This window comes from Wyeomyia smithii, chromosome 2 (genome assembly GCF_029784165.1).
Source record: "Wyeomyia smithii strain HCP4-BCI-WySm-NY-G18 chromosome 2, ASM2978416v1, whole genome shotgun sequence".
NCBI classification, from domain to species: Eukaryota; Metazoa; Arthropoda; class Insecta; order Diptera; family Culicidae; genus Wyeomyia; species Wyeomyia smithii.
This window is the reverse complement of record NC_073695.1, coordinates 78521051-78548566: the sequence shown is the minus strand read 5'-3', so window position 1 is coordinate 78548566 and position 27516 is coordinate 78521051. Positions and strand designations below refer to the sequence as shown.

The following is a 27516-nucleotide window of genomic DNA, read 5'->3' as shown; positions in this document are numbered from 1 at the left end:
GTAAAAAAGTTTTTGTTAACAAAACATATTAACATACCCTGGTATTATAAATTTCATGGCAGCAATTAACTATCAACTAATGATATTCATATCAATCTCTTCATGGAGTTCATATTGAAAAGCTATGATTTTGATATGTCTGTTCTTATAACATGCATACATACGACCAATAAATTTTATAAGTATGACTTATGAAAATTGTTAGTAGTCGACAATAAAATTTCCCCTCCATTTCATAAGACAAACTTATGACTTCTATAATGAATCCTTGTGGCGCAAAATCATAAGGGGTTCTTATGGAACTCAAAAGTTATTTTCTCTGCGTGTAGACTCACACTCAAAATATTTTTCACGTTATAACTACCGGAAAAGTTATGTGAATATTTTCCACTGTCATTTTCATGTAGATTTTACGTGATTTAGGTTTTGATTGATTTTAGGTTCATCATGAACTGGTGAGATGATTTATCCTGTGAATCTTATTCAGTAGACATGCATTTCATGTGAGTTTCACGTAGAATTTAACTACCGGTAAAGTGAAAAGCATTTGATTGTCTGATAGGTTCTACGTTTTATACAACGTATAATTTTCAATTGTGGTTTCCCAAATTCTTGAGAGACTAGGAATAGTTTTCAGAAATTATCCATATATGTCGCACGGGCATGCAAAATCGCCAATTCGTAAATTAATTAAACGACATACAAAATGGCAAAATGATATTGCGACATTCGCTGGCGATAATCACTGTTAGCTGCAACTATTTATGTTCAGGAAATTCCACGCAATTCGAACTGAATCTGTGTGAAATCTCGATGCCGGATTCTCATGGTTTTTCTAAAGCTTACTTATTGGGAAGTTATCGAGGAATTCCTTCCATGTTCGAAGACAACATCCGACAACAGCTTCGCCATTTTGATTTCTGTGTATTTTCGCACGGAGAGTTCACGCGATACTTCATTCTGTTTGACGTTGCCAAGTTGACGTAGATGCTACGTGATAAAACAAAGTATGCATGTGATTTTCACGTAGATGTTATGTTTGTCACATAAATCATGCAAAATGACAGAAAATGAATAAGTACAGGAAATTTCACGTAACAATAACGTGAAAAATATTTTGAGTGCATGATGCGTAAAATTTGACAACCTAGAGCAAGCCCACCAGTGGCTAAATTGAAGTTTCTAAAGCTAGTTTGGCAACTCCCACCATAACGCGGCAGCCGCACCGGGCGTTGCTAGGCTATGTTGGTTTGGGAAATAGCAATCCCCACCTGGGGTAGTAGCGAGTTATTAAATTTGGCAACGCGATAGCAACGAGCCGAATCGTTGCTATTTGATGAATTGTCAAACTGTTGTTTTTTTTTGTGCTTGATAGTGAATGTTCGTAATATTGTGATTTCAGAGAAAAATTAGAATTTTGCGCTCTAACTGACAACCGCAACTGACAACCGAAAATGACAATCTCAGACAGCACCGATAAAAATGCGACTCAAGAACTTGTTTGTCAAAGCGTATGCACTCTTAATTTACTTCAATTGAAATTGAATAGCATTGACTTATAGCGAATTTCTTTATTCCACTGTGTGCGGGCAAAACTGCCGAGGAATAATAAAACGTCATCGCCATTTAAGACGCAAGTAAGAAAGAGATGTCAGATAACTGTTTACGAATATAGCACGTGCGGAAGTGGGTTGTAGCTGACAAATTTAACAGTGCGCTTCGGGCAGCACGGCAGGACAAAACTGGGTCAAAATCGAGCGAATAAAGAAGGGTTTTGACAGCAGTTAGTGCACTTCCGGGTCAAAACGAGGTGAGCTGGTGGAATAAAAAAATTTGCTATTAGTGCCGCCTTGATTTCTTGCCCTTGACTATGCAGCAGAGCCGCATTATGGTTTGCAATCAGAATGTTCTACGAAAAAAACTAGTTATAATCCATTATTTGATGTTGCCTAAACATTATGCAATATAACATAGTTTTCACAAAAAATGACCTTTCGTGCTTCGACGAATTGAAGTTTCGGACTTCGTTAGTATTGTTATAGTTCGGCCATTTGGAGCTGTTTGCAAAATACTGTTTCGATTTTTAATGGTCAACCAACTTGTCACGTAACTTTGGCGTTTGGCCCATGGCCAAAAAAAAATAGTCTTATGAATACCACATTATTTTTTCACTGTTCACGGAACTAAAATCACTAAAATTACCAGTTAACATCATCTCCTTTTATGTTTAACATTTACTTCTAGCGAAAATTCGAAGCTTCTGAGCCCTACCACTAAACGAAATTCGAAGGCGTAATTTCCCCATAACTTCTATTGGCTCCAGCATGAGAATTCCTAAGCTCCAGAAAGTCTTGTTTTGGAAATTTGTTTCCTTGGATAACATAAATGTTTTCCAATACCGCAAAAGCGTACAGCGCATTGTTTCTATGTCTGTTTCTTGCCTCTTCAAAAATCAGCTTTATGACTATCATAACATGTAGCGTTATTACTATCATAACATATTAGACATCATTGTCCCACGACTTTTATTTTATATATCATGGCATTGTTGTGATAAATACATCAAATCGACAAAAGCATGCGAACTTTAACAAACCAGTAAAAATAGGCGAAATGGTGCCCATCGCTGATGGCAATAAATCGTACATGCCTTTGATGATGAATATGATATTCTTTTCTCGATCAAGACAAACGAAAACCTAAAGCCTGTAGTACACTCTTTGTCTAATGGTCAAATATTTGACCTTCTGACATTATGGTCAAATTTATTTGACATCATGGTTGTTGTTTGCCCGTGTTTGCCCCATGTTAAAATTGGAGAGTGACAAACAATTATATTTGACCAAATTTTTATCTGTCAAAAACTGACAAATATTTGACGCTCGGTCAAAGAGTGTAATACAGGCTTAAGAAACAAATAAGAAGACTCTAATTAACTAATGAGGTGAAGAGAATAAAACTTATTCGGATATTTTTGTATTTCAATTACGAACATTTTACTATCCCCAGTTGAACGTGTATCGATTGCTATTCCTTACAGCACTTTTTTACCAGTGTTTGAGATGTCTGACAGTTGCGGGTGTTGCTTCTTCTTTTTCTTGAAAATACCCTGCATTCTAATTTTTTTGCACGCTCATTTTTTGTTACTCTAAAGTGAGTTAGATATCATCCACTTTTGAAAAAAGTGGAGGTACCCCAATTAGGGTACTTTTACGGTTACTCACTTCTGAGTAAGGGCGTCATACGTCAAAAACTGAGTAGAATCTACTCTGTTCATGCAAACCAGAAATTAACGAAAATGAGTACAAGTTACCCAGTTTGCCTAAATACGGAAATTCAATGATTTCTGTTTTTGTAAATCTGACTCAATGAATAAAATAAATTCAGAACAATCAAAAACACAGATTTATTTTTCATCGAAACATTAGAAAATTTACTAAATCATTCCCGTGTCTTCATTGAATGCGGCACCCAACCGGTTGACAGTTGCCCGTGAACTGTGACTTACTTTTTTGTGCCAGATAATCCGTCATCATTCGTCACCTAATACTGCGAAGGATTTAAATTGCATCGATTGTTGAGCACTGTACATCAATACAAATGTTTCCGTTCGTTAGCACGAATAAAAGTCCGGCTTTAAACGGTATCGTAGAACATACAACATGCGGTTGTTCATTTTGAAGAGATCTTTTAGGTGTTTTCAAATCCTCTGCAATACTGATGTTGGGCTGAAATTATTGATTAAGAAATTATTGATTTGATGACAGATCAGATACTTACTGCTAGCCAACGAATAAAAAGCGACACCAATTGTTCTTCGGAAACCGATAATATTGCTCTTGAAAACTTTTGACATATACATATACTCAGGGGTGAGTAAACATCATGGATAATAACTCAAAACTGAGTAAACATGGTAATTATGAAAATTTGGGTTAATGTTACTCAATTGTCCAGTACTCGATTACTCACTTTTTGACATTTTGCATAAGAATACCAAACTGAGTAGATCCTTATCAGATTAGAGTTAAAATAAAGCAGCGTGTGTGAAAGGACAATAATATTACGAAGATGACGAGTGTTTTGAATGCGGACTCAATTGGTCGGCCTCGGAAGACGAAGTGTTTTGCCGCGCTTGTTAAACACGTCGTATGACGCAAGTGTCGGCGTGAACCACTAATCAATGTTATTCCCGATTGAGCTGAAATTTTGCACAGGGTGTTTTTTCGGGCAGGTAAACATTTTGTTTAGGTTTTTTATTGAGATGACCATTTTGGTTGGCATTTTGGTCTGCAACCTAAACGATGCGGAAAGCTCAAATCCTCACAAGATTTGCCAATATTATTCAATAAACCTGGAGGGTTTAAGCAAATCTGCTCGGGAGTATTACTAACTATTTCCCCGTTTCGTTCGGTCGTTGTATAAAAATCTTTTTTTCTCCTTTACCGCTGTTTCAATCTTCAAAAACAACCTAAGATGCGTTCGAAAGCGGCGTTGGAAATGGTCATCGGTATAGACCGTTGTTAAAACGCTGGATGGCACCTTCCTCCGTATGGCGTTTTTTTTGGGTATTTACTAGGCTGAAAGTCGCCCCGAATCTTTCCAAAAACCATTTTCTTAATGCGTATAAGGAAAATTGTTTTGCGAAATCCCTTTCTTCATCACTAGAATCAATCAAATAATCGAAAACAATTTACGCGTTCTATATTTAAGTTCTTTTTGGCGGCAAATTTTCAAATAATAATAGCAAACTGTGGGAACCAGAGGGGATTCACTGCTGTCAAATTTCATATATGTGTGTGTTATCGCAGATCAACTCTGGTCCATGACGTTTGTTGGTCCATGACGTTTGTTGGTCCATGACGTTTGTTGGTCCATGACGTTTGTTGGTCCATGATGTTTGTAACTATGAACAATAATGGGGGAAAATGTGAATAGCTAAACAACATTCATGAAAGTTTTCCGCGGTTTCTCGAGTTTCGATGGAAAACATTCCAATTCTATAATATTTCACATCGGTCAATTTCATGACCAAAAGGAACAAAAACCAAAACAAACACCATGTTGCCGAATATGTTGGTTACACGATTTTTGACAGATAGATCCCCCCTGGTGGGAACCGAGACAGCATGAAATACAGAATACAAATTATGACAGTTCGCCAGCTTTCAGTAGAATAGTCATTTAAGCCAACGTTGCGGGACGTGCCCAGTTTTACGGAATTACTTCAAATAAACATATAAGGATGAAAAAATTTATGTACGCACAAGTAAAAAAAGCTGCAAAAGAATTATGTTATCGATAACTTGGGAGAACGAAAACAAAGTTAAAACAAAGTTATGTTAAATGGAGGGAACATTTTATGAAGTAGAAAAAACGTAGATCATTTCGGAAACGATTGACTGACGGATAAGTTGGTTATTACTAGATCCGCAAAAAAATATGCGAAATACATCACAAACAAACATTTTGCCAACGCTGGCTAATGACGGTCTTCAGAAATTGGCAACTGCTGGTGTGAAAAAGAAATAGTGGAATTGGTAATCCCCATTAGCAACGACCGGTGCGAAAATCGGTTGCCATCCAAAATAGCAACGGCCAGCGTTGTGAAAATAGCAACTCAAATGGCAACTCACCGGTGCGCTTGCTCTAAGCTTACTAAACACCGAAACAAATATATACGGTAAGAAGGGTAAGAAACTGAAACATGTCGTTATTACACTCTAATGTCGAATTCGTTTTCGCGGTGTAGCTACACTTTTTCCGGACTACACTTTGCAGCTTCAAATGCGGAACCTTCCTTTCAGTGTAGTTGCATTTTCAGTGTAGTTGCATTGGTATGCGTTATAATGGGATAGCTGTCAATTTGTTTTGTTTTGGTCATTATCGCCATCGTCATTTTGTTTCGTTTCCATTTCATATGTCCATCTCGGAAATGTGCTGAAAAAAAATTACCTGACACTCTACCACGTGGAACGAGAACTAAAACAAACCAGTTTTGACACATACGTGTGAATGTGTTGGTAACTTCCTACAGTACACTCTGCTTTTTTCGGGTGTAGTCCGGGACAGAAAAAGAGTAGTCAGAGACAGAAAAATTGTAGTCCGGAAAATGAAATAAAACATTTACGGTGTCAAAAGTGTAGTCCGAGTGTCGCTACACCGCGAAAACGAAAACGACATAAGGTCAACCACACAGAAAATCCGGACTACTTCGTGATTAGGGCGAATTTTACAATGACTACATAACTCAAAAAAGACTAACAAAGTTTTCAATCACAAATTCAAATCCTAAATAACGGTGGAACAGGATATTTGTCATCCAAATACTCTAATAAAAGCGAAATTGTTCTAGCTTTGTACATGGTAAACCTAAAACTTGAATTTCAGTCGCTTTACATTGTATAATCGAGAATTTACAGTTCCGCCCTTTACTATGCAACTTTTTCGATCTTCTCGAAAGTATCGCCCTTTACTTTGCGCCTTATTTAGATCTGCTCGACAGTATCGCCCTTTATCTCCCCCTCGTCATCTCAAGTCGCAGCGCTCCGCGGTGTTGCGAAACTATTGCAGAGCGCGCTGCCCGGCTTCGAAGCTGAGATTCAACCGAATCAGTAACTTAGGGGCCATCCACATACCACGTGGACAGCTTTGAGGGGGGGGGGGGTGGCTAATGTCCACGCTCCATACATTTTTTTTAGAATTTATATGGGCAGTTTCCTCGGAGGGGGAGGGGGAGGGGGTCAAAATCGTTATAAATCTTTACACGTGGTATGTGGATGGCCCCTTATATAGAACATCCAACCGCTCCCTCTACAAACTGTACACCTCCAGGATGCAGGGCAACCTCAGACGGAATCCGCGTTTATTTTGGTCGTTCGTTAATTCTAAGCGCAAAGAAGAAGGGTTACCAGTGGATATGTTTCTCGGCGATTGTCACGGCAGGACTCTGTTTGATAAATGCACTCTGTTTGCCCGTAGTTTTCAGCGCAACTTTCATGAGCATACTGCTTCCGATGCTCAGGTTGATACTGCTTTGAGTGGCCCTTCTAGAGATGTTTTTGATTTCAACCTGCCTGAAATAACAAGTCGTCACGTCATCACTGCCATAGATAAACTGAAATCATCCTTTGCAGTTGGCCCAGATGGAATTCCGTCGTGCGTTCTTAAACGATGTGCCTCTGTCCTTATTCACCCGTTATGCCTGTTGTTCAACTTATCTATTCGGCAATGCGTATTTCCATCCAGTTGGAAATTTTCCATTATGTTTCCCGTGCACAAAAAAGGGAATAGACGTGATGTACAAAACTATAGAGGCATCACATCTCTCTGCGCATGCTCTAAGGTGATGGAAATAATTGTAAACGACGCCCTATTCGCAAGCTGCAAACATTACATCACGTCGGATCAACATGGTTTCCACCCGAAACGCTCGATAACGACTAATTTAGCCGAATTCTCTTCGACTTGCTTGCGAAACATGAGTAACGGTGCTCAAATAGATGCAATATACACCGATCTGAAAGCGGCGTTCGATCGAGTAGACCACAGGATACTTCTAGCTAAACTTGAAAAACTTGGAGTTTCATCTGCTCTCGTGCAATGGTTTGGTTCCTACTTGATGAATCGAACACTCTGTGTGAAGATAGGAAGTGAGTTTTCTGCGCAGTTCACGAATGTCTCTGGAGTCCCGCAAGGTAGCAACCTAGGACCGCTACTCTTCATGATATTCATCAATGATATTTCTCTGTTACTTCCGGAAGGTTGCCATAAATTGTACGCCGATGACGGTTAACTCTTTAAAGTCGTGAGAAGTTATGCGGACTGCGTTGAGCTCCAGCAACTGGTGGATATTTTTAGCCTATGGTGTTCTAGAAATCTCCTTTCTGTAAGCATTCAGAAATGTAGTGTCATCTCCTTCTATCGGACAAGGAAGCCAATCTTATTCGACTACACTATGTCGGGTCAGCCTTTATCTAGAGTGACACAAATTCGAGAACTAGGAGTTATTTTAGATACTGCACTATCTTTCAAGCTGCACTACAACGAAATCATCGCTAAAGCTAATCGACAACTCGGATTCATGTTTAAGATAGCTAACGAGCTCCATGATTCGTTTTGTCTCAGATCGCTGTATTTCTCTCTAGTGCGGTCTATCTTAGAATTCTGCTCCGTTGTATGGTGTCCATTCCACAACTCCTGTATTGCCAGAATTGAATCCGTGCAACGTAAATTTGTACGATATGCGCTAAGATTCCTCCCTTGGCGCAATCTCACAAATCTGCCGGCCTACACTGATCGCTGTCGGCTTTAAGGAATGCAAACTCTTGAGCAGAGACGATTTGAAGCGCAAGCTGCATTCATTGGTAAAGTTCTTCTAAATGAAATCGATGCTCCGGAAATCCTCGGCTACCTGGATATATATGCCCCCGAACGATCTCTCAGACCAAGATCCCTGTTGAACCCGCCTCAACGCAATGCACAGTATGGGCAATTTGACCCAATACGCTTCATGTCGGCCAGCTTTAACACAGTAGCAGATGCGTTCGATTTTAATATAACTGCTACAGCTTTTAAAAATAGAATTCGCGTTAGGTAACCTTTTTGTGATTATTTATTGACATTGTTCTAGTATTAAGTTTTTCATTAAGACACACACTCTGTCAAATGAATTTTAATAAATTAAATTAAATTAAATTTACTACGCGCCTCATTTTGATTTGCTCGACAGTATCGCCCTTTACTATGCGCCTTATTTTCATTTGCTCGACAGTATCGCCCTTTACTATACGCCTTGTTTACTTTATTGTATTGGAATACGCCCTTTGCTTTTAATGTTTATTTTGTTGACAACTTTGATTCCGCCCAGTCATCAAGACGAAGTCAAGTTTCGCCTTTCACTAACGTAAACAACAAAAAGGGCGTATTCCTCATTATATTTCGTTTTTATATGAAGTAGATTTCGCCCTTAACAAACATCGTACTTTTTAATAGTTAGAAAAAAGATACATTATTTTTTCGAAGTTTAAAGGTAGATAGTAGCTCACTTCATACGTTTTCGGTAAAATCTCTATTTGTTTACAGTTTGTGAGATTCGCCCTTGTCACGAAGTACTCCGGAACTATATTATAATATATTATATCAAATTATATTATATTATATTATATTATATTATATTATATTATATTATATTATATTATATTATATTATATTATATCATATTATATTATATTATATTATATTATATTATATTATATTATATTATATTATATTATATTATATTATATTATATTATATTATATTATATTATATTATATTATATTATATTATATTATATTATATTATATTATATTATATTATATTATATTATATTATATTATATTATATTATATTATATTATATTATATTATATTATATTATATTGTATTATATTATATTATATTATATTATATTATATTATATTATATTATATTATATTATATTATATTATATTATATTATATTATATTATATTATATTATTTTATATTATACATTTTCTGTCAAATTAACGTCAACGCAACGCAAACGTATCCCTTGTGCTTGGGCCTTGATAGTGCTGAAAGATGAAATATTTTCACGTATGCCGACCGACTGAGTACAGTTAAACCGAGTTTCAAGTTGTTCTATTTCTACGTGTACATTGAACTGATGAAAGGAAACAAGAAACAATGAAAGAGAAAGACTTGGACGCGAAATAGGCAGCAGTGAAAATAAGGCTTTCAATTTAATATTATAAGATAAAATTCTGTTCGCAACTGTCTCAATGGCAGGCCACAATCTCAACGATGAACGGGAGCGGTCTGCGGACGTTGAGTTTGATCGGAGTTTACAGTTTTCTTCCATGTTTCTCTCGGAGCAGGTACTCAGGGGTCTAACACGGAACAACTATATTCACCCGTCGCCGATACAGGCACGTGCGATTCCATTGGGCAAACTTGGAATAGGTAGGAAGCAAGCCAATTTAACATCACTTTTCATTGTTTCGTATTTTTTTTAGATTTGTTAGTACAGGCGAAATCTGGAACCGGAAAAACACTAGTATTTGCAGTACTGATAACTGAAATGCACTGTCCGGATGTGTTATTCCCGCAGTCCCTTACGATTGTACCTACTAGGGAAATCGCCGTACAGATTGAGCAGGTATTGAACCGAATCGGTTATTCGGTTCCTAGTTTCAGAGCGCGAAGTTTTATCGGTGGAATGGATATAACACAGGACAGAAAAAATATGCAAAACTGTTCTGCTGTAATCGGAACACCTGGTCGTATTTTGCACTTGATTAAAAATAATATCCTAAACACAACAGCAATCCGCGTACTTGTACTGGATGAGGCTGATTCATTGATCACCGGGACATTACAATCTGATGTGGATCATATTATCAATTCACTTCCTGTAAAACGACAGACGGTGATGTGCAGTGCCACTTTTTATCAAAACCGTGACAGAAAACTACTAAAGTATTTGAATGAGAAATTTATTGGCGTAACTCCGAAAAAAGAGGTTCCTGTTTTACATGGTATTCGGCAATTCGTGCGAGAATTGCCGGATGCGAAAGACAATATTAAGGAGGTTATGGGAAAGATTGCTGAATTGAATCAGATTCTGAAAAAGGTTCCTTACAATCAGTGTTTGGTGTTCACCAATACGCAGACAAAAGCTGATACCTATCGTGGTTATTTAAACCGAGCCGGCTGGCAGGCTGAGGTTATCCGTAGCGGCCAGGAACAACGGGTTCGGCTTAAGACAGTGGAAAACCTCCGGGAGTTCCGTTGTCGGATTCTAATCGCAACCGATTTATTAGCGCGGGGAATCGATGCTGAGAATGTGAACCTAGTAATAAACGTGGATGTTCCAAAGGATAATTCGATTTATCTCCACCGAATTGGTCGAGCCGGCAGATTTGGAACGAAAGGTATTTCTATAACCTTGCTTTCGTCGGCCAAAGATACTGAACGCTTTCGAAAAATTTTACACGATATTGGTGGACCAGAGATGTTCGTTTATCAACTACCTTCTGCAGATATCGAAGAAATATGGAATTTTGATCAGTACGCCAAGTATGGAAAAATTTACGCATCAACATTGGAGCAGGAAATTCGAGAAAGGGGTGCGGATAAATCATTGTTGGAAACAATTCAGGAAGTCGATTCCCGAACCGAAATAGAGCGTAAATCATCGGAGAACCTCGAAGATAGTTTGGAGGAAGCATCCAAGAAACGTGTAGATTCAGTACTCGAGGCGGATTCGATTGAACAAATGTTGCACAAGAAAGAATTGACTGTGACCACCGCTGATGAGCAAGAAGAAACAGTTGAACGTATAATATCGCTCGATGCAGGTGCGATGACAGTAACAGCTGAAGTAGACACGCAGAAGCAAAGTGTCGATCCGAAGAATCTTTCGAACGTGGCGTTCGATCAGACATTAGTCGATGATGGTTTTGAGTGTGATGACCTGAATTCTGACACTCATCCAAATTCTGTGGAAGAGATTGGAAGTCAAATCAATGCTGATGTAAGTAATGTTTTGTAGTTATAATTTTATAATACTGAAACCAACATCATTTTTTTAGAACTTGTTCACAGATAACGATAACAACTTATGTGAAACGAAATCTTCAACATACAACGGTATTTTACAACTCAAAGATGAAGAAACACAGAAAATCATCTCTGTCTCTGTCTCTAATGGTAATGGATCCTCAAAAGTTGATGAACTGTTTTTGGCGGCGATGCACAAGTTGCAACTGGCAGATACAGAAGAGTGTACTTCTTTGAAAACATCGCCTATTGGAAACGAATCTTTTGCTGAATCTAAATGTTCTCATGAAATTGATCAAATTTTTCCTGAAGCAATAAGCGATCTTGAGCAACAAAATTTAATAAAGACTGAAAATACCTTTTCCATCGAGGTAAAGGCTGAATTTGCTGGTGAAAAGACATCGGCAAACATTACGGGGTGTTCGCACCATGTAAAACGAGACGTTGATGTGATTCCTGAAATATTGCTGGCCACAGTCAATGGAGAGTTGGACAGTAAAAAAAAATCCGTAACCGATGATTTGTTTCTTGCAGCGATGAACAAGATTGATTTTGGGGATGAAGTAAAGCCACGACAGGATGCACAAGACCAATCACTACCATCACTGACTCCTTCATCACCGGAAATCAGTTGCTCTACTCCAGAATCTTGTTTTACCACAGATAGTTCCTTCAGCTCAAACACCACTAAAAAGGTAGAAGTTGGATCTGATTTTACAACTCCTAATTCTCGAGTACAGGGTATTCGCAGTGCTGTACCGGCACATCAAGTGAGCTCATCCGCTTCAGACAGTTCATCCGACACCAGTCAAACTTCAGATCCGGTAGTACCAATGCCTGATCAAAATTGTCTTCCGTTGGAGGTGAACAACGATGCTCTGTTTGCAAAAATTATGGAACAGAAGGAAATGGAAGTAGGTCATCAGCAGCGGCCGTTCCAATTTTCCATTGACGGTTGCAGTCTTGAAGTTCACGACGATCCGGTTAGTGATCGAGACATCGATTCTCGCAAAGGGTCTGTTCCAGATGTTGTTCCCTGCGGAATTACAATGGATCCGTCCCGCCTTCACAATCAACCGACATCCACTATGGACGAGCAAGCGGCATCCGGTTTTGATCTCAATTCAAATACATGCGGTTCTAATCATGGATCTGTTTTTGAACATGAAGAAGAAATAGTCATTCCGCAAGATGATCCGCCAAAACGAATTCGATTCCAAGAAGATGATTTATCACTGGATTTGCTCGTTAATTCAGAGAATGCCTTCGAACTTGAAGCTCAGATCGAGCAACAACAAGACCCGAGGCTTGATCTTGCTCCACGTACGGACGCAAGAGCAGCTACCGAAGATATCGAGGACGCCAGCTCATACTCTTCGGAATACGACAGTGAGATGTCCAATTCATCGTTCTTCGATCAGCGCGAGTGGGATAGAGAAGAAATAAGTACTGCAGTTGCGGAAGCCGAAGGTAAATCGGGTCGATCAAGAAACGCACGCAAATCGTCTGCTAGGAATGAAGATCGCACCATTTTGTATCATCGAATTTACGCCAACTGGAGTAATCAGTACTGGAACCAAATGACAATGATTCGAGACTATACGCGCTATTCGAGCTATACCAGACGCAATATTTGCCATAATTGCCAACCGAAGCGTTAAGGGAGCGTAAAAGCGGTAAAATACCACAGAAATTGCAGCAACACCAGAACATATGATGTGATGTTACTAATTAGATTTACTTTCGCAGCGAAGGTCATTTTTCGTTACTATCTCGATGCATTCTTAACTATTTAAACCGAATTTGCATACATATTTATTTGCAGTACATAATAAACGTTCAAAATTTCCTTTTAGTTCATTTCATAGAATTATTCTAGGTTGGTGAAGCACGATCTTAGACGTTTTGTCATTTATTTGTATAAATTATAAAGAACAATTAATTTTGTCTTTCCGCAAGTTGTTTCAACTGTCGGAGTACGGTTTCAAGTAGCTTTTTCTTATCTCGCTCGGACTTGGACTTCATCAACGAGAGCATCGATTTCTTGTCCGCTTCGCGCAGTTTCTCCAACACCACAATGATCGTCGAGGGATGCACCAGCGAGTAACGATTCTCATCCTTGCCGAAATCGTGCAAATATGCACTCCAATCCTCCGATATCAGTAGGTCCAAAAGCTGACGAATCTCGGCGAAATATTTTGACAAGTCGCCCTCTCGTAGCCCAGGAACGGGATCGGAAGCGGCGAACAGTTCAAACTGCATCAGGTCCAAATTAATTTGATCTAATGCTCCACCTGAGATTTGCTTGATTTCCTCAGACAATATTAATTTGTAGATTCGCGTAGCGACGTGTTCACACGCTTTACGGCAGGCAGCTTGAGCAACACCTGGTAGAATGTAGGAGAAACTTTGGAATGTACTTTGAAGAAAGGCTATCATGTCCGTAACGAAAGGTGACGCGTGACCATAGCTTTCTGGCAGCAACCAGTCGTACCCTTCCAGTTCTTCAAAGAATTCATCTAGCTTAGAGCAAAGTTTTGTTGATACCTGTTGCTCCGCTTCTGAACGGGCAACCTGAAGAAAACAATATTGAGTAACTTGATTTAAAAAAAGATATTGACTTTTTAACCTGAAACATCGCAGACGGTGTCTGTGTCACATTCTGGCTAGTACCAGTCATCTTACACACGAAGCTATCCAGAAAAGGCCCAGCCTTTTCTAAATACTGAGTATCGATGATAATCTGAATAACCTGCATCAGTGCCAAACTTGGACTACGAAACACCGCAGACAGGCATCCGCTGAAGCTTCGAGTCAACAGCAAGTTAGCCGCCTTTCGAACCATCGCTGCGATTTCGTTTGGAGAAAGTGTTAATTCTTCAGAAAATTTCATGCAAGCGTACATAAACTCCATTGCTTGATGATACACCTCGGGTACCATCCGGGAGAATGGGAACTTTTTGGGAAACGATTGCGCTTCCAGTTGTTCGGAATGAAAAGGAAAGCGCTCAAGTACAACGTCGTATTCTTCTTGGGTACGTGCCTCAAGTGGGAGAAAATCACTTTTATCCAGAATATCGCGAAATTCATTGACCCAACGCTGAAGAAGCACCTCATTGTAATGATCTCGCATTTCCAGCAGCAGATCCCAAAGCTGTGACACAGTGTAGCCATAGTTTTTCAAAGTTGTAATACTGAGCATGATGAGATTTTTAATGCGCAATAGAATATTAGGATCTGTACAAGATGATGAGGACATACTGAGAACATTCACGGCTCTGGTCAAAGAGGAGGACCAAAGATCATCTAGATACGTTTGTGTGACGATTTCTCCACCAGTATTCATGACATGATCTTCAACTACGAAGAATCCGACAATCGAGTATATGTATGTTTTGTAAGCTTCCAAATTATCGTGCATAGTTTGTGGAGCCTGTAGAACTAGTTTTGCCTGATCTCTTCTTTGCTTACGATAGTCTTTTTCGAAATATTCTTTATCGTTAAGAACTGTGTAAATGTGCAAGCAGCGATAGATAGGAGAAAAATCAATTAGATCCTGAGCATTGACATCTTCTTCGTCATCAATACATTCTCCGTTGAGGGACATCTGTTTATACTCAGCTATTATCGTATCTAAGTCTCGTTTCTGCAGTTCCTTAGTATGTTTCATAGCGATCTCACCGATTCTTGGTGAAAACTTACGTATGTTCTCTAAAAACTCTCGAAAGTCCTCTTCTGAAGATTTTTTGATGTTTTCTTTCAATTTAGGAATGGTTTCTCTCATTTGTTGCGAAAATCTGTAGCCCGATACTTTGGGCAAGTATTCGTTTTCTAGTAGTTCCAAAGTTTTCAACGCTGGGTAATATCTCTTTTCCTTGACTTGTTTTAAAAGTTTTGAATAACATTCCAAAACAGGTAAACAACTAGAAAGTCCTTCGATAGCTCCAGCAATATTGCCTTCAACCTTTCTGGCTTTTACCAGCTCATTTCCCTTGGCAATGACTCCGGCGGAAGCTTTTGTCAATCCACCATCTAGTGCTTGCACTTCCTGATTGAGACCTTGTGCCTGTGACTTGACTAACAGCAGTTCGCGTATTGAATCGATAAAACCCTGATAATACAGATTGCAAATTCGTTCGATATCCTTGTCGTGGGAGCGAATCCGGCTCTCCAACTGTTCCGAAATTTGATCATGCGAATTACCTTCAAGGATTGTACGAAACGTTGGACCCCAATAGTCATCCACCGCTTCGATGTCTTGCATCGAGATTCCGGCCATCGTAACGACGAAAATGACTATTTGAAATAGAAAAAAACTATTCTAACTGTTTAATTTATACGGCATATACCGATTATATGTGGGTGTTTTGCTTTTCGAGAAAACTTTATAATTGCAATGATAATGATGACAGGCTAACGGTGACTCGGAATTGTCGGAATCACTGACTCCCTTCAAAAACTTCTGGTTTTAATGTACACTCTACTAAGAAAGTAGATTGAAATCACTCAAAATGAGTAATCAAAAACTTCATACGTGATAATTTGCACTTATTCCAGTTTTTTAATCATGTTATATACATAATGTTTATTTGTTTATTATTATTAATTCTTATTCTCTGTTTTTATTTTTGTTAAAAATCATTTTATTATTTGTATTTTTCAAGTAACTACTACTTTTTTGTTAGATACTTCAATGGCAGCGTGTAATACCTTAACCTTTTTAATAACAAAAATAAAAGTCAACCGCGGATCACTTCCGCATAGTTTTTCGAGAATTTACCCGCACTAATTATTGTTTAATTTGTACAAAATGTCGCAAATACTAAATATCTCGTTGAGGAGATTGGTGGCAACTTCACTCAGAAAGAGCAGACCTAATAACGTTACTTACCTGCGACACTGCAGCAGCCAAGAACATGGCGACAAAAATCCTCCACACTCTGCCGTTGATCAGCCGGTCGAGAAACGCCTAGGTGGGTTCGCCAAAGCTTACGAAAAACATTCGGCGCCTGTTCCGGAAACTAGTGACAGTGAGCCTCCAAAGACATTCGCTTCCCTGCTTAGGAATTCCAAGTTCATCGATGTAAGGTTGTTATGTTTTAAATAGTCATTTTGTGACCATTTATTTTTGTTTTAGCTGGGAGATCCGGAAAACAAAATTGTTGCAGGAAAAATATTTCACGTCGTGGAAGATGATTTGTACATCGACTTTGGTTGGAAGTTTCACTGTGTTTGTGTTAGACCACAGAAGAATGCTGAGTATGAATGCCTTTTGTTTTTATTTGTCGTGGAATAATTAAAATATTCGTTTTTAGAGCATATGTCCGGGGAGCACGCGTTAGATTGCGAATTCGCGACCTAGAACTTTCAACACGATTCCTTGGGTCCGAGAAAGATCTCACACTGCTGGAAGCGGATTGCCAGCTGTTAGGATTAATATCTTCCCCGGTTAAAAGTGCACAAACTTTGTTACCGGAACAGTCGTAACGGTAAGCTTTGCTCTGTTAGATGTTCACATGAAATATTTGAAGTAATAGTCAGTATTTTTGAAAATTTGTAAATAGAACAAAAGAATTCGATTATTATTTTTATACACTTCATCACACCACTTGACCTTTTCCGGTTGAAGAGTGCGACCATGATAATATTGAACATTCTCATATCGTCGATCATTTATAAATTTGGTTTAATTTGCAGTTTATCAGGATCGTCTGAGTAGGTTTTAGACATCTAGGGAAATTGGGTTTTTTGACGAATAGTTGATTAAAAATTTCACGAACTTGAATTCTGTAGTAGGTGATTTTTATTAATTTGTACACCAATTGATAATTTCATAAAGTTGTAAACCGATAAATCGATATTTCGTTCGGTGAATAACCCTGTTCAGAGTTAAGAACCCTGAGCGTTTCATTTAATCTCGTATTAAATTTTGCTTTTACGAGTCATAAAATTCATTACTGCTTGCATGGCCTCTTCAGTTTGCCATCGTTTGGCCAGCGCCTCCAATTCTGCTTTGCTTGCTTGTTCAAGCTTGTCAAGATCGAATTTCTTCATCAATTGTTTTGTAGCTTTAATTGAACCAACGGGAAGTAGGCCATACTGCTGAATTCGAGGCCATATTTTTCGCTCATAATCCTTCCGCTTGAAAAGATCAGCGACCACGTTGAATTGCAGTGCTTCTTGAGCACTCATTCGATGGTTTAGTAGTAACATTTCTGAAGCTTTACTAGTTCCCATCAGCTTGGGGAATGTATACGAAGAACAGCCTTCGGCGCAAAGACCCAGCGCTGTGAAAGGAGTGTAGAAATAGGCCTGAAAAAATTGACTTATAATTGTAATTATTAAATTAGACCACATATCGTACTCTTACATTCTCTTCCATGTATAGAACATCGCATAATATAGCAGTGGTAGCGGCAATTCCGATTGCTGGTCCATTTATAACTCCGATAAGCATTTTGCTGAACGAGTAAAAAGCTTTTACCATTCGGGCTAAGGATGCATGCGATGACTCGAGACGCTCTTCAACCGAACGTTCGCTCGTAAGCAGCGCACTTATGTCGTTACCGGAACTATAGAAATCACCGGCTCCGGTGAGCACCAGCACCGTTACACTATCATCCTGATCGGCAGCACTTATCTGGTTTGCTAGATCGCGATACGCTTGTAGGTTAATAGCATTCTTCTTTCGAGGATTTGTGATTGTAATTCGCCGAACTGCTCCAAATTGCTCGATTACCAAGTGTTCCGGAGTTTTGTTTTCAACCATTGTGGATAGATGTTTTTGTAAGACTGTTGTACATAGATTATATGCAGTCTATCTACCACTTATGCAGGTTTTATATTGTTTGATTTGATAAGAGGTGTTTTTTTAAGATTGTAACGTTTCAAAGGTCAATTGTATCTTGCAATTTTTTGTATGAGTTGGGATTTTTTACACTAACATTTTTTACACTGTCTACTTCTCATATACCATATACTTTAATTCATCGTTAATGGTTGATTAGTTTTTGGAATTCAAACAAAACTAAGCCGACCAGCTCGCGATAGTTTATTTACAGTATCAGACCAAAAGTGGACGACCAGAATATCAAACATATAGAAACAAAAAGGTCCAACCGTACTCGTGCTACGTCTGTGGCATAATTTTCGGCCAAATTGGTTCTTTGGTTTGTATTTGTAACTGCGAATATGCTTTCGGTATAAGAGGTTATGGGTTTTAAGATACCGTGCCAATGGAAAAAATTGATGGGAGAGAAGGGTTTCATTGTTCTTAAGGTTAAGAGGCCATTTCGACACAAGAATAATCTGTTGCGAATTTGTTTTCGTGTAACCCTTTAAGGTTTGAATTATTATTTGCGTTTAATAATTGCTCGAGAGTTTTTCTTGACAAAAATTGATTGTTTAAAGAAAACGTACACTGTAAAAATGCTATGTTGCTATCGGTCCATGGCTGCCTTCCTCGAACTCCGCGGGAACCCTGCAACCCTGCTCTGCATATCGTGCTCCATCTGGTCTACCCATCATGCTGTTTGCGCCATTCATCTACTTGTTCCTACCGAATTTGAAGCGAACGCCAATTTTGCAGGGTAGCTATCCGGTAGTTTAGCTACATGCTCAGTCACTTTCTGGATACTGGGTTTGTCGAAGAGGCGCCCAAGTTCGGGGTTCATCTTACGCCTCTAGACTCTGTTTTTCGTTCAAAAACTCAAAGCGCTCGTAAGCCCTCCTCGAGCATTGTCCACATCTCATGCCCGTAGATATCCGGTCGTTCCGGTTCTCTACGGGCAGAACTGGTTCATTAGTGTTTTATACAGAATACACTTGGCGTGGAGACTCAGGTTTTGCGACTGTAGTTTTTTAAGGAGCCCATAGTGGCACGACTTCCGCCGATAATACGCCTTCTAATCTCCCGGCTGGCATCGTTGTTTTCAATTACCAGAGAGCCGAAGTACACACAGTACAGTTGTCGACTACCTCGAACTCACGGACCCGTTTACAAACATACACTTTGTTTTAGACGTTGTTATCTTCAATCTGATCCTATCTGCTTCACGTTTCAGACGGGTATACTGGTCTACCACAGTCTCAAATTTTTTACCGACAATATCCACGTCATCCGCAAAGCAAAAAATTGACATGATTTGTTGAAAGTCATGCCCCGCTCGCCTCGAACCACCCTCTAGTGTGACATAAACATTAGACAGAAGAGACCATCAAAGCCCCCTGTGGGACTCGAAGAAGTCCGACGTTCCACCCGAAATCCTCAGACAACACTTCACATTCTCCACCGTAGCCTTAATCAGTCTTGTCAGTTTCCTTAATCAGTCGGAAAGCCGTTTTCGCCTAGAATTTACCTTAGCTTTTGTGGGTTATTGTGTCGTATGTGGCCTTAAAATCTACGAAAAGATGGTGTGTAGAGATTCTAAACTCGCGGCACTTTTGGAGGATCCGCAATGCAATTTCAAGATTTGTTCAGTCGTATACCTTCCTTCCAGCCGGCTAATCGGAGTTATAAATGGACCAGCAATGTTGTGGTCTCCTGCTTGCACGCCATTGATGTGTTCATCGTAGTTTTGCTTCTACCTTTCAATCACCTCACAATCACCCGTCTAAATGCCTCCATCCTCATCCCTGCACATTTTGGCTTGTGGGACAAAGTGTCTGCGAAATGCGTTAAGTTTTTGGTGGAACTTTCGTGTTTCGTGTGTGCGGAGCAGCTGCTCAAGTTCGTCGCATTTCGCCTCTTCTTGGCGGCGCTTTATTTCCTTGAAGTGCTGCCTACGTTTCAGTCTATATCGCTCCACATTCTAACGTTCTTATTGTTAGCGATCTGCCGGAGTTCTTCATCAAACCACTCGTTACGTCGATTATAGCTGATAGCTGTTTTAACGGCGCTCCAGCGATTCTCTAGAGGGGCTTCTTCAGGGTCACTCTCTTCTGACAGCACAGCTTCGAGCGATAACGTGTACTGTGCTGCTTCAGTTGCGTGAGATTATACCGTAGCAGGCGTTATTTACAACGAATAGAGTTGGGATATCTTTACTATCACTAGGTAGTGATCCGAATCGATGTTAGCGCCTCGTTCCGACCATCTATTGTAATCTATTATTGTTTTTGACAGATGTCGGTAACTTTGTTTACGTTGTGGACTTTGTGCTTTTTTCTGCTAAAGCAATCGTATGCGTAACGGAAATGCTGTTTAATTTTCAATTGTTCTTAGTGTACTGGCATCTCACACGCAACATTTGAAAGTCATTTTGGTCACAATTGGGTCCTAAATTTGATATATCAGCAAAACGTGATTTAAAAAAAATGTATATCGTTGTCCTTCGATTTTTAACCCAATCCCGGCGGAAAAGAAATCAGTTTTTGCTTCAAAAAATGAACTTCGAACTCTTATCATTCATCAACTTAATGCACAATTGACACAAACTGTAAGGCATATTAAAAATCGATCTGTTCTTTAACCATACTGAATAGTTCCATCGTGCAAATTTTCAAGTACAATTGTTAAACTTAAATCAAAATTTGAATATCAGGGATGCCATTAACATCACCCGCCGGGAATAGGTTAAATGAAAAACAAAAAACTGCTCGAAATGCCCTAAATGACAGTTCTCTCATACACCGTGCATAGACCTTCTTATCTGCGCTTGTACTAGTGGTCGATTTCACTAATACAAGTTTTATTTTTGGTTGCAAATAATCATCACGCTGGTGGTAACAAAAAATTTCCTCCTGCCCCGAACTTTTATTCAAGTTGTAAGCCAATTTTTAGTTTTATTTCATCTATTTTTCCACTAAAACAAAGTTTGTTAAAACAGGTAACACTAATGAACCAGAATTCATAAGTGAAATATTTTTCGAAAGCTGATTTATTGGTTGAAAACAAATCGATTTTATAAGGATACATGACTAAGCCTGTATTTGTGAGATCTGGCGCAGAAAGCTCTATGGGTTAACTGTCGTTTAAGACATTTCGAGCAGTTTTTTATTCTTCATTTAAAAATCGAAGGAAGTCGATATTTTTTTTTAAATATTACGTTTTGCTCAGAAAACGCGGCATTTTCAAATGATATATAAAAACTGGTATAGCTGTAGGACCAAATTGAGGTGATCTACCAAAATTGAAAACCAAAATGCATCGCTCGAGAGTAAACAAAGTTACTAGTATCGTTCAAACGCAGGTGCGTGACGTCACCGTGCGATAGTCTATAATGTCTATTGATTTAAAATAATCTCTTATACTGCAGAAGGTGTTATATACAGATGCACAAATAAAAAAGCAGTAAATATGGAAACACTTTATCAATATTCTATTTAAAACCATTCAATTTCGCGTGACTTTCGTTTGCACTGGAAAGTGCAATAAAATTTCGAAGCTTTGGGAAATATATTTCGCAATTTTTGAGATTGTTCCACAACATACTTACAGAATTTTAATTTTCAATTCATCACACGTAATATCGAGCATTACGGGCGCATTTTTCGTTGAAAACATAATTCAGGAGCTACACAAAATTTGTACTGATTGCAACACTCATTCATTATTTCACTCAAAATATCACGAATTTCATTTCAAAATACCGCAAGGCTAATTCTGCGCGGCTCTTAATTCTACGCACTTCGTATGGAATTGTTAAAAAAATATCAATTAAAAGCAGAGGTTCAAAAGTGATGTTTGGGAGTGATTCCCTATATATTAACAGTACTTTTTGCTCATGTTTCCTCTTTTATTAATCGGCATCAACATTTTGATACGAAGTGCGCAGAATTAAGAGTAGCGCAGAATGAAGGCGCCTCACTGTATCACCGTGATGAAATCCCCCTCCATACTGGTTTAAAATCAAGCGGATAACGAAAGGATTTTGACAGCAGTTAGGTTTGCTCCAGGTCAAAACTAGATGAGCTGGTAGAATGAAGAATTTCGCTATTAGTTGATTTGTTTAGTGAATCCAGATCTTCAGGTTTTGAACTTACCTTGTGGAATATTTTTATTGTTACTGTTATATAAAATTCTGGCAATGTTGCCGACGACTTTGAATTAATTATGACGATAATAGACTTGTGCTACATTCCGATTCGGAACTCGACCTTCTGTTTATTATACACAGACTTCGCAGCCAACTGTTAAGTGTACAGCAACAATAACGGGGCCAGCGCTACGATTCTACTAACACTAACAGTCTCTCCCGAGCCGAGACTCGAACCTACGACAACTGGCTTGTTAGGTCAGCATCGTACCTCGAGACCAACTCTGAAGGTAGGGGTAAACAGGGTAAGACCGCCCAGCGGGGTAAGACCGCCCACCGTAGTTTTACTACCAAGTTATATAATAATTGAAAAATTTCTTTCACATGTCTATTACGGTATAATTACATAACATTTTGCACCCCTTTCTTTTTTGATAGTGCACGAACGGTCACAGAAATAATCAAAACAACCTTTCAGCTGGCAACCATTCAATGCGCTATTGTTTTGCGGCAACGGGACTTAAGGGTTTTCTATGTAAAAATCTATTGTTTCATTCGTGAAGATACGTTTGACCGCTTGCCTGAATCTGTCTTTTTTCGGAAATATCGAAGGCCGTGAGTAATCTTGTAATTTTGACTACTTTTTCAATGGATATGAAAATGTTCCATTGAGGGTAAAGTCGCCCACTATACATGGGGTAAAACCGCCACAAATACAACTGCCTGTTGTTTTACTTCAATACCCAAATGCCTCGACACTACAAAGGGAATATTTACAGGATCAGTAAAACAATTTGAAGCCACATAAGACATCGATGTTAATCGACCATTTCTGATTTGGTTAAAGCTTTTTAGTAATATTTTTTTCACGTGACTTATTTTTGAAAAAAGTAAACTTGTGTAAAATGGTGTTAATGAACAAAAATAATTTTAGAGCCAGGGCGGTTTGTTTGATCGATATGACGTCTCCGGCAGAGTTGAAAATAGTAGTTTTTTACTTCCGAAAAAAGTATACATAAAAAGATATAAAAATAGAATTGAATTTTTTTTTAAATCTATTTCAAAAAAATCATGTTTTTGCCTGCAAAATCTACAAAAGGTAAGCTAAAATTTGATGATTTTTGGATCATGGAGTAATAGAAATATTAATAGCTCAAATTTTGTAAAGAATTTTTTTGGGCGGTTTGTTTGATGTTTAGAGTCGTTGGTAATTTTGTTCTTCAAAAAAAAAAAAAAAAACACATAAAAAATTGAAAATATGAATAAAAAAATTAATAATTATTACTATTACTCTATACATAATAAGTCTTCAAAAAAATCATACAGACAGGTTTAATGAGTTTTTATTTTTAGCTTAAAGACAGGCTTATTATAAATTGAATATTTTGAAAACCCCAGTTCTGAAAAATCTATTTATTTTAAAAACCACAAAAAGTTACCTTAACCCTCTAGTGCCCAAGTTAATTTCTAGACGGGCTTCGGTAAAATCACTATGAACCATTACAAACACTTTTTAAGTATTTATTGAAGCTTTTCCAAACTTCGACTGAAGCCCGACAAATGGCGGCATTGGGCACTAGAGGGTTAACATTGATTTGAACTTGGATAATCGAAAAACAAAAAAAAATTAAAACTTAGAAAAAAACTTTTTTTTCAGATTTTTCACAGTATATATGGTCGGCGTGCGACCAGACCGAATCAAGCGCCAAAAACATTATTTCGAGTAATCGGCGATCAAAGTTTAACCATCCCGTATGTTTAATGCAAGTTGCTGCAGAGAAATTTGGTTATAATACCATTATAAACTGTGATTTCGTGATCGTTTTTTCATAAAAGATAGATTATCAGTTTTAACATCCACTAGTGTTAAAAACTCAATTTTCGAAAAAATGGCGCTTGGTTCGGTCTGGTCGCACGCCGACCATATTCTATTAAGAATGAAAAAATATACCATCTACAACTTTGTCAAAGACACTATACCGATAAAATCAACCGGTTTGGCCCTAAAAATATTTTTTATCCTCAAAAAATGGTGGGCGATCTTACCCGGTGGTGGGCGGGCTTACCCCGCATGAAAAAGATCTGCACATTTTCAATGAATTTTTAAAATTAATAAAAAAGCTGGAAAATAAACAAAAATATTTCAGTTCTTATTTTTTGAACGCGGGTATTGAATAGAAGAACCTCCTAGCGAGGAAAAATAAAACTGCAGCCGCAACTTTTTTTTTCTATAGACAGTATTGCTTAAGGGGGCCGTCTGACGATAATATTTTCTTTAATTTATATCGTTTTATCGCTTCTTGTGTCTATATTATTTTATTCTTTTTAATTTAAAAATGATTTTGTTATTTCTTATGAAGTGATGAGCATTTTGCACCCTCAATAAATACATGAATTATAATTTATGGCATACGTTCCACTATCTGGTGTCAAAAAAAAATTTAATAAAATGAAACGTATGAGGTCTCACTTGTCCACCACATGAAATTCGATAAACTTGTGTCGGATAATCGAATCTGTTTTTGTTTTCTTCTCTTTTCATTTACCAGATCAAGTGTCAAACCATATCATCTGACTGTAGTGTGACACCCAAGGTCCAATATCCGATATCATCTGGCGATATCAGGTGATATGCGGCGTAGTCTAAACAAGGAATTAAGATATTAGCTGATTTTTCTGATTAAGATATGAGCTATTTTTCAATACAGATTTAATTTTGTGCAAATAAAAAACGTACCAAAAATAGCAAATATTTGCTTCGTCTAATACCTGCTCAAGGCGTTTGACAGGTAGAGGAGAAGATGGGAGTAAAAATCAAAAGAACGGATTGAGCCTAATTCACAATGGTAGAAATTGGAATATTTATAGTCATATTTTCTTTATGCGGGGGATACGTAAAAAAATTAAAAATCTGCGTAAAGTAAACCACCAAGAAAGGCTTTAGAAAAAACCCGAAACGCTCTACGACCAGTATTTAAAATTGTCCTCTTTGATGGTCATTCCGGATCTCGAGGAGGGCTGAGGGTTTTTTTATTGACTAAGTTTTTTGGCGAATGGTTGGATAAGTGTCACTTGAGATCCTATTGTGGTCATTCACCTCTGTCCAGCAACTCCTATCCCAACCTCCACGTGGTGCCAACCGGGATACGAGTAACCTTAGCGGAGATCGGGTAACCAACCTCGGTGGAAACTTTGGTCGTATGCTGACTGGGAAGGAGGAACGTACGCGGCTGTTTCCCCATGTTAGGGGCGGCGTACAACAGCGTCTGATCCGGAGCGGGCGGCTGAATCATGAAACGCGGTGTCTCGCCAGCTATATCAAAGACGGCAGCCCCGTCGCGAGACTAGGTGCCGCAGCCCTAGTTAGGCAGCATACTGAATATTAAATACTACGAACAATCCAGATATAAATACGGAACGGAATAATCGGCATGGATCTAGGCGAACGAAAAAGGACAACGATTATTGGAAACTCGGTACTTGGAATGTAAGGACTCTACTCGAACCGGCACGCGCAAGTATCCTGGCTAGAGAGCTGCGGAAGGTGAATGTGGAGGTTGCAGCTATCCAAGAGGTGCGGTGGCCGAAATCGGGAGAACGCGAATTCCGAGCAGTAGATCCTATTGCGGACACTTCATTTAAGTACCACATCTACTATAGCGGCGGCGTGAAAGCAGAAAGAGGAGTCGGTTTCGTGCTAATTGGAAAACAGATGAAGCGTGTCATTAGATGGAGGCCGATCAGTGACCGTATATGCGTGTTGAGAATTAAGGGCAAATTCTTCAACTACAGCCTAATAAATGTGTACGCACCGACCAACGAGAAACCCGATGACGAAAAGGAGGAGTTCTATGAGCTCCTGGAAAAGACATACAATGAGTGCCCAGGACACGGTATAAAGATTATCATCGGAGATGCAAATGCACAGGTCGGGCAGGAAGACTTCTTCCGCCCCGTAACTGGTAGAGAAAGCTTCCACTCTACTACGAACGACAATGGCCTGAGGCTTGTTAATTTCGCTGTAGCTAGGGGGATGGCTATATGTAGCACTTATTTTGCACGCCGGAACATACGTAAGCACACCTGGATGCACCCGAATGGAGAGCTTTGCTCTCAAATTGACCACGTTCTGAGTGATGGACGGCACTTTTCAGACGTTACAGACGTGAGGTCGTTCAGAGGACCGAACGTTGACTCGGATCACTATCTCGTAGTAGCCAAAATCCGCGCCCGGCTGTCCAACGTGCTGAAATCCAAGGCAATGAGGAGGATGCAGTTGAACATCCAGCGGTTATCAGCTGAAGGAGTGGCTGCAGAGTACTCGCAGAAAGTTGATGAACGGATTGAGGAAAGAGTTGAAGGGAACCTAAATGAACAGTGGAGGCACATCCACAGTTCGATCAGCACTACAGCGCGAGAAGTGTTGGGTACAACTGCGGCAGCTGCGCCCAATGAGTGGTTTGACGCTGAGTGCCAGCGAGTGACGGAAGAGAAGATCCGCGCCAGGGGTCACATGTTGGCCACGGCTGTGACTCGTCAGAGCATGGGTAGATATCGAGATGAAAGAGCCGCTGAAAAGAGACTCCATCGCCGGAAGAAACGACAACATTGGGAGCGTATTCTTGCGGAGGCGGAAGGTTGCTTCTCCAGGCACGATGCGAGGAGCTTCTACAAGAAGGTCAACGGAATCAGGAATCGAAACGTGTCAGCCCCTGTCATGTGCAACGATAGGGAGGGGAACCTGATAACCGATAAAACAAAGGTGGCCAGGCGTTGGAAGGAACACTTCAGTGTGCTGTTGAACGGTGAGGGAAACAGTGGAGTCGAAAGGAGCAGGATGACTATTGAGAATGATGGTCAAGCTGTGGATCCACCATCCATGGACGAGGTGAAGAAAACAGTGAAAGAGCTGAGAAACTGCAAGGCAGCCGGGAAGGACGGCATTCCCGCCGAACTC

General features: G+C 39.1%; 4 protein-coding genes across 5 annotated transcripts; 2 read left to right on the top strand and 2 right to left on the bottom strand.

Moving 5' to 3' along the window:
* Nucleotides 1–9665: 9665 nt before the first annotated feature.
* On the top strand, nucleotides 9666–13432 carry LOC129723474 (uncharacterized). The gene is made up of 3 exons (XM_055677712.1): nucleotides 9666–9984; nucleotides 10038–11557; nucleotides 11616–13432. The coding sequence occupies exons 1-3, from the start codon at nucleotides 9804–9806 to the stop codon at nucleotides 13242–13244; spliced, it is 3330 nt and encodes a 1109-aa protein (XP_055533687.1). The 5' UTR covers nucleotides 9666–9803; the 3' UTR covers nucleotides 13245–13432.
* A 31-nt stretch (nucleotides 13433–13463) lies between these two features.
* LOC129723475 (exocyst complex component 6) lies at nucleotides 13464–16012 on the bottom strand. Its single transcript, XM_055677713.1, has 2 exons — nucleotides 14213–16012; nucleotides 13464–14157 (listed from the first exon to the last, which is right to left on the bottom strand). The coding sequence occupies exons 1-2, from the start codon at nucleotides 15860–15862 to the stop codon at nucleotides 13522–13524; spliced, it is 2286 nt and encodes a 761-aa protein (XP_055533688.1). The 5' UTR covers nucleotides 15863–16012; the 3' UTR covers nucleotides 13464–13521.
* A 264-nt stretch (nucleotides 16013–16276) lies between these two features.
* On the top strand, nucleotides 16277–25195 carry LOC129724979 (28S ribosomal protein S28, mitochondrial). 2 transcript variants are annotated; one of them, XM_055680318.1, is made up of 4 exons: nucleotides 16277–16666; nucleotides 16721–16842; nucleotides 16899–17072; nucleotides 25109–25195. In XM_055680318.1, the coding sequence occupies exons 1-3, from the start codon at nucleotides 16394–16396 to the stop codon at nucleotides 17068–17070; spliced, it is 567 nt and encodes a 188-aa protein (XP_055536293.1). In that variant the 5' UTR covers nucleotides 16277–16393; the 3' UTR covers nucleotides 17071–17072; nucleotides 25109–25195. The 2 variants fall into 2 exon arrangements, with proteins under 2 accessions (XP_055536293.1, XP_055536292.1); XM_055680317.1 differs by lacking the exon at nucleotides 25109–25195 and having other exon boundaries at nucleotides 16899–17134.
* Nucleotides 17364–18673, bottom strand: LOC129724978 (enoyl-CoA delta isomerase 2). The gene is made up of 2 exons (XM_055680316.1): nucleotides 17954–18673; nucleotides 17364–17895 (listed from the first exon to the last, which is right to left on the bottom strand). The coding sequence occupies exons 1-2, from the start codon at nucleotides 18350–18352 to the stop codon at nucleotides 17506–17508; spliced, it is 789 nt and encodes a 262-aa protein (XP_055536291.1). The 5' UTR covers nucleotides 18353–18673; the 3' UTR covers nucleotides 17364–17505.
* Nucleotides 25196–27516: the final 2321 nt, after the last annotated feature.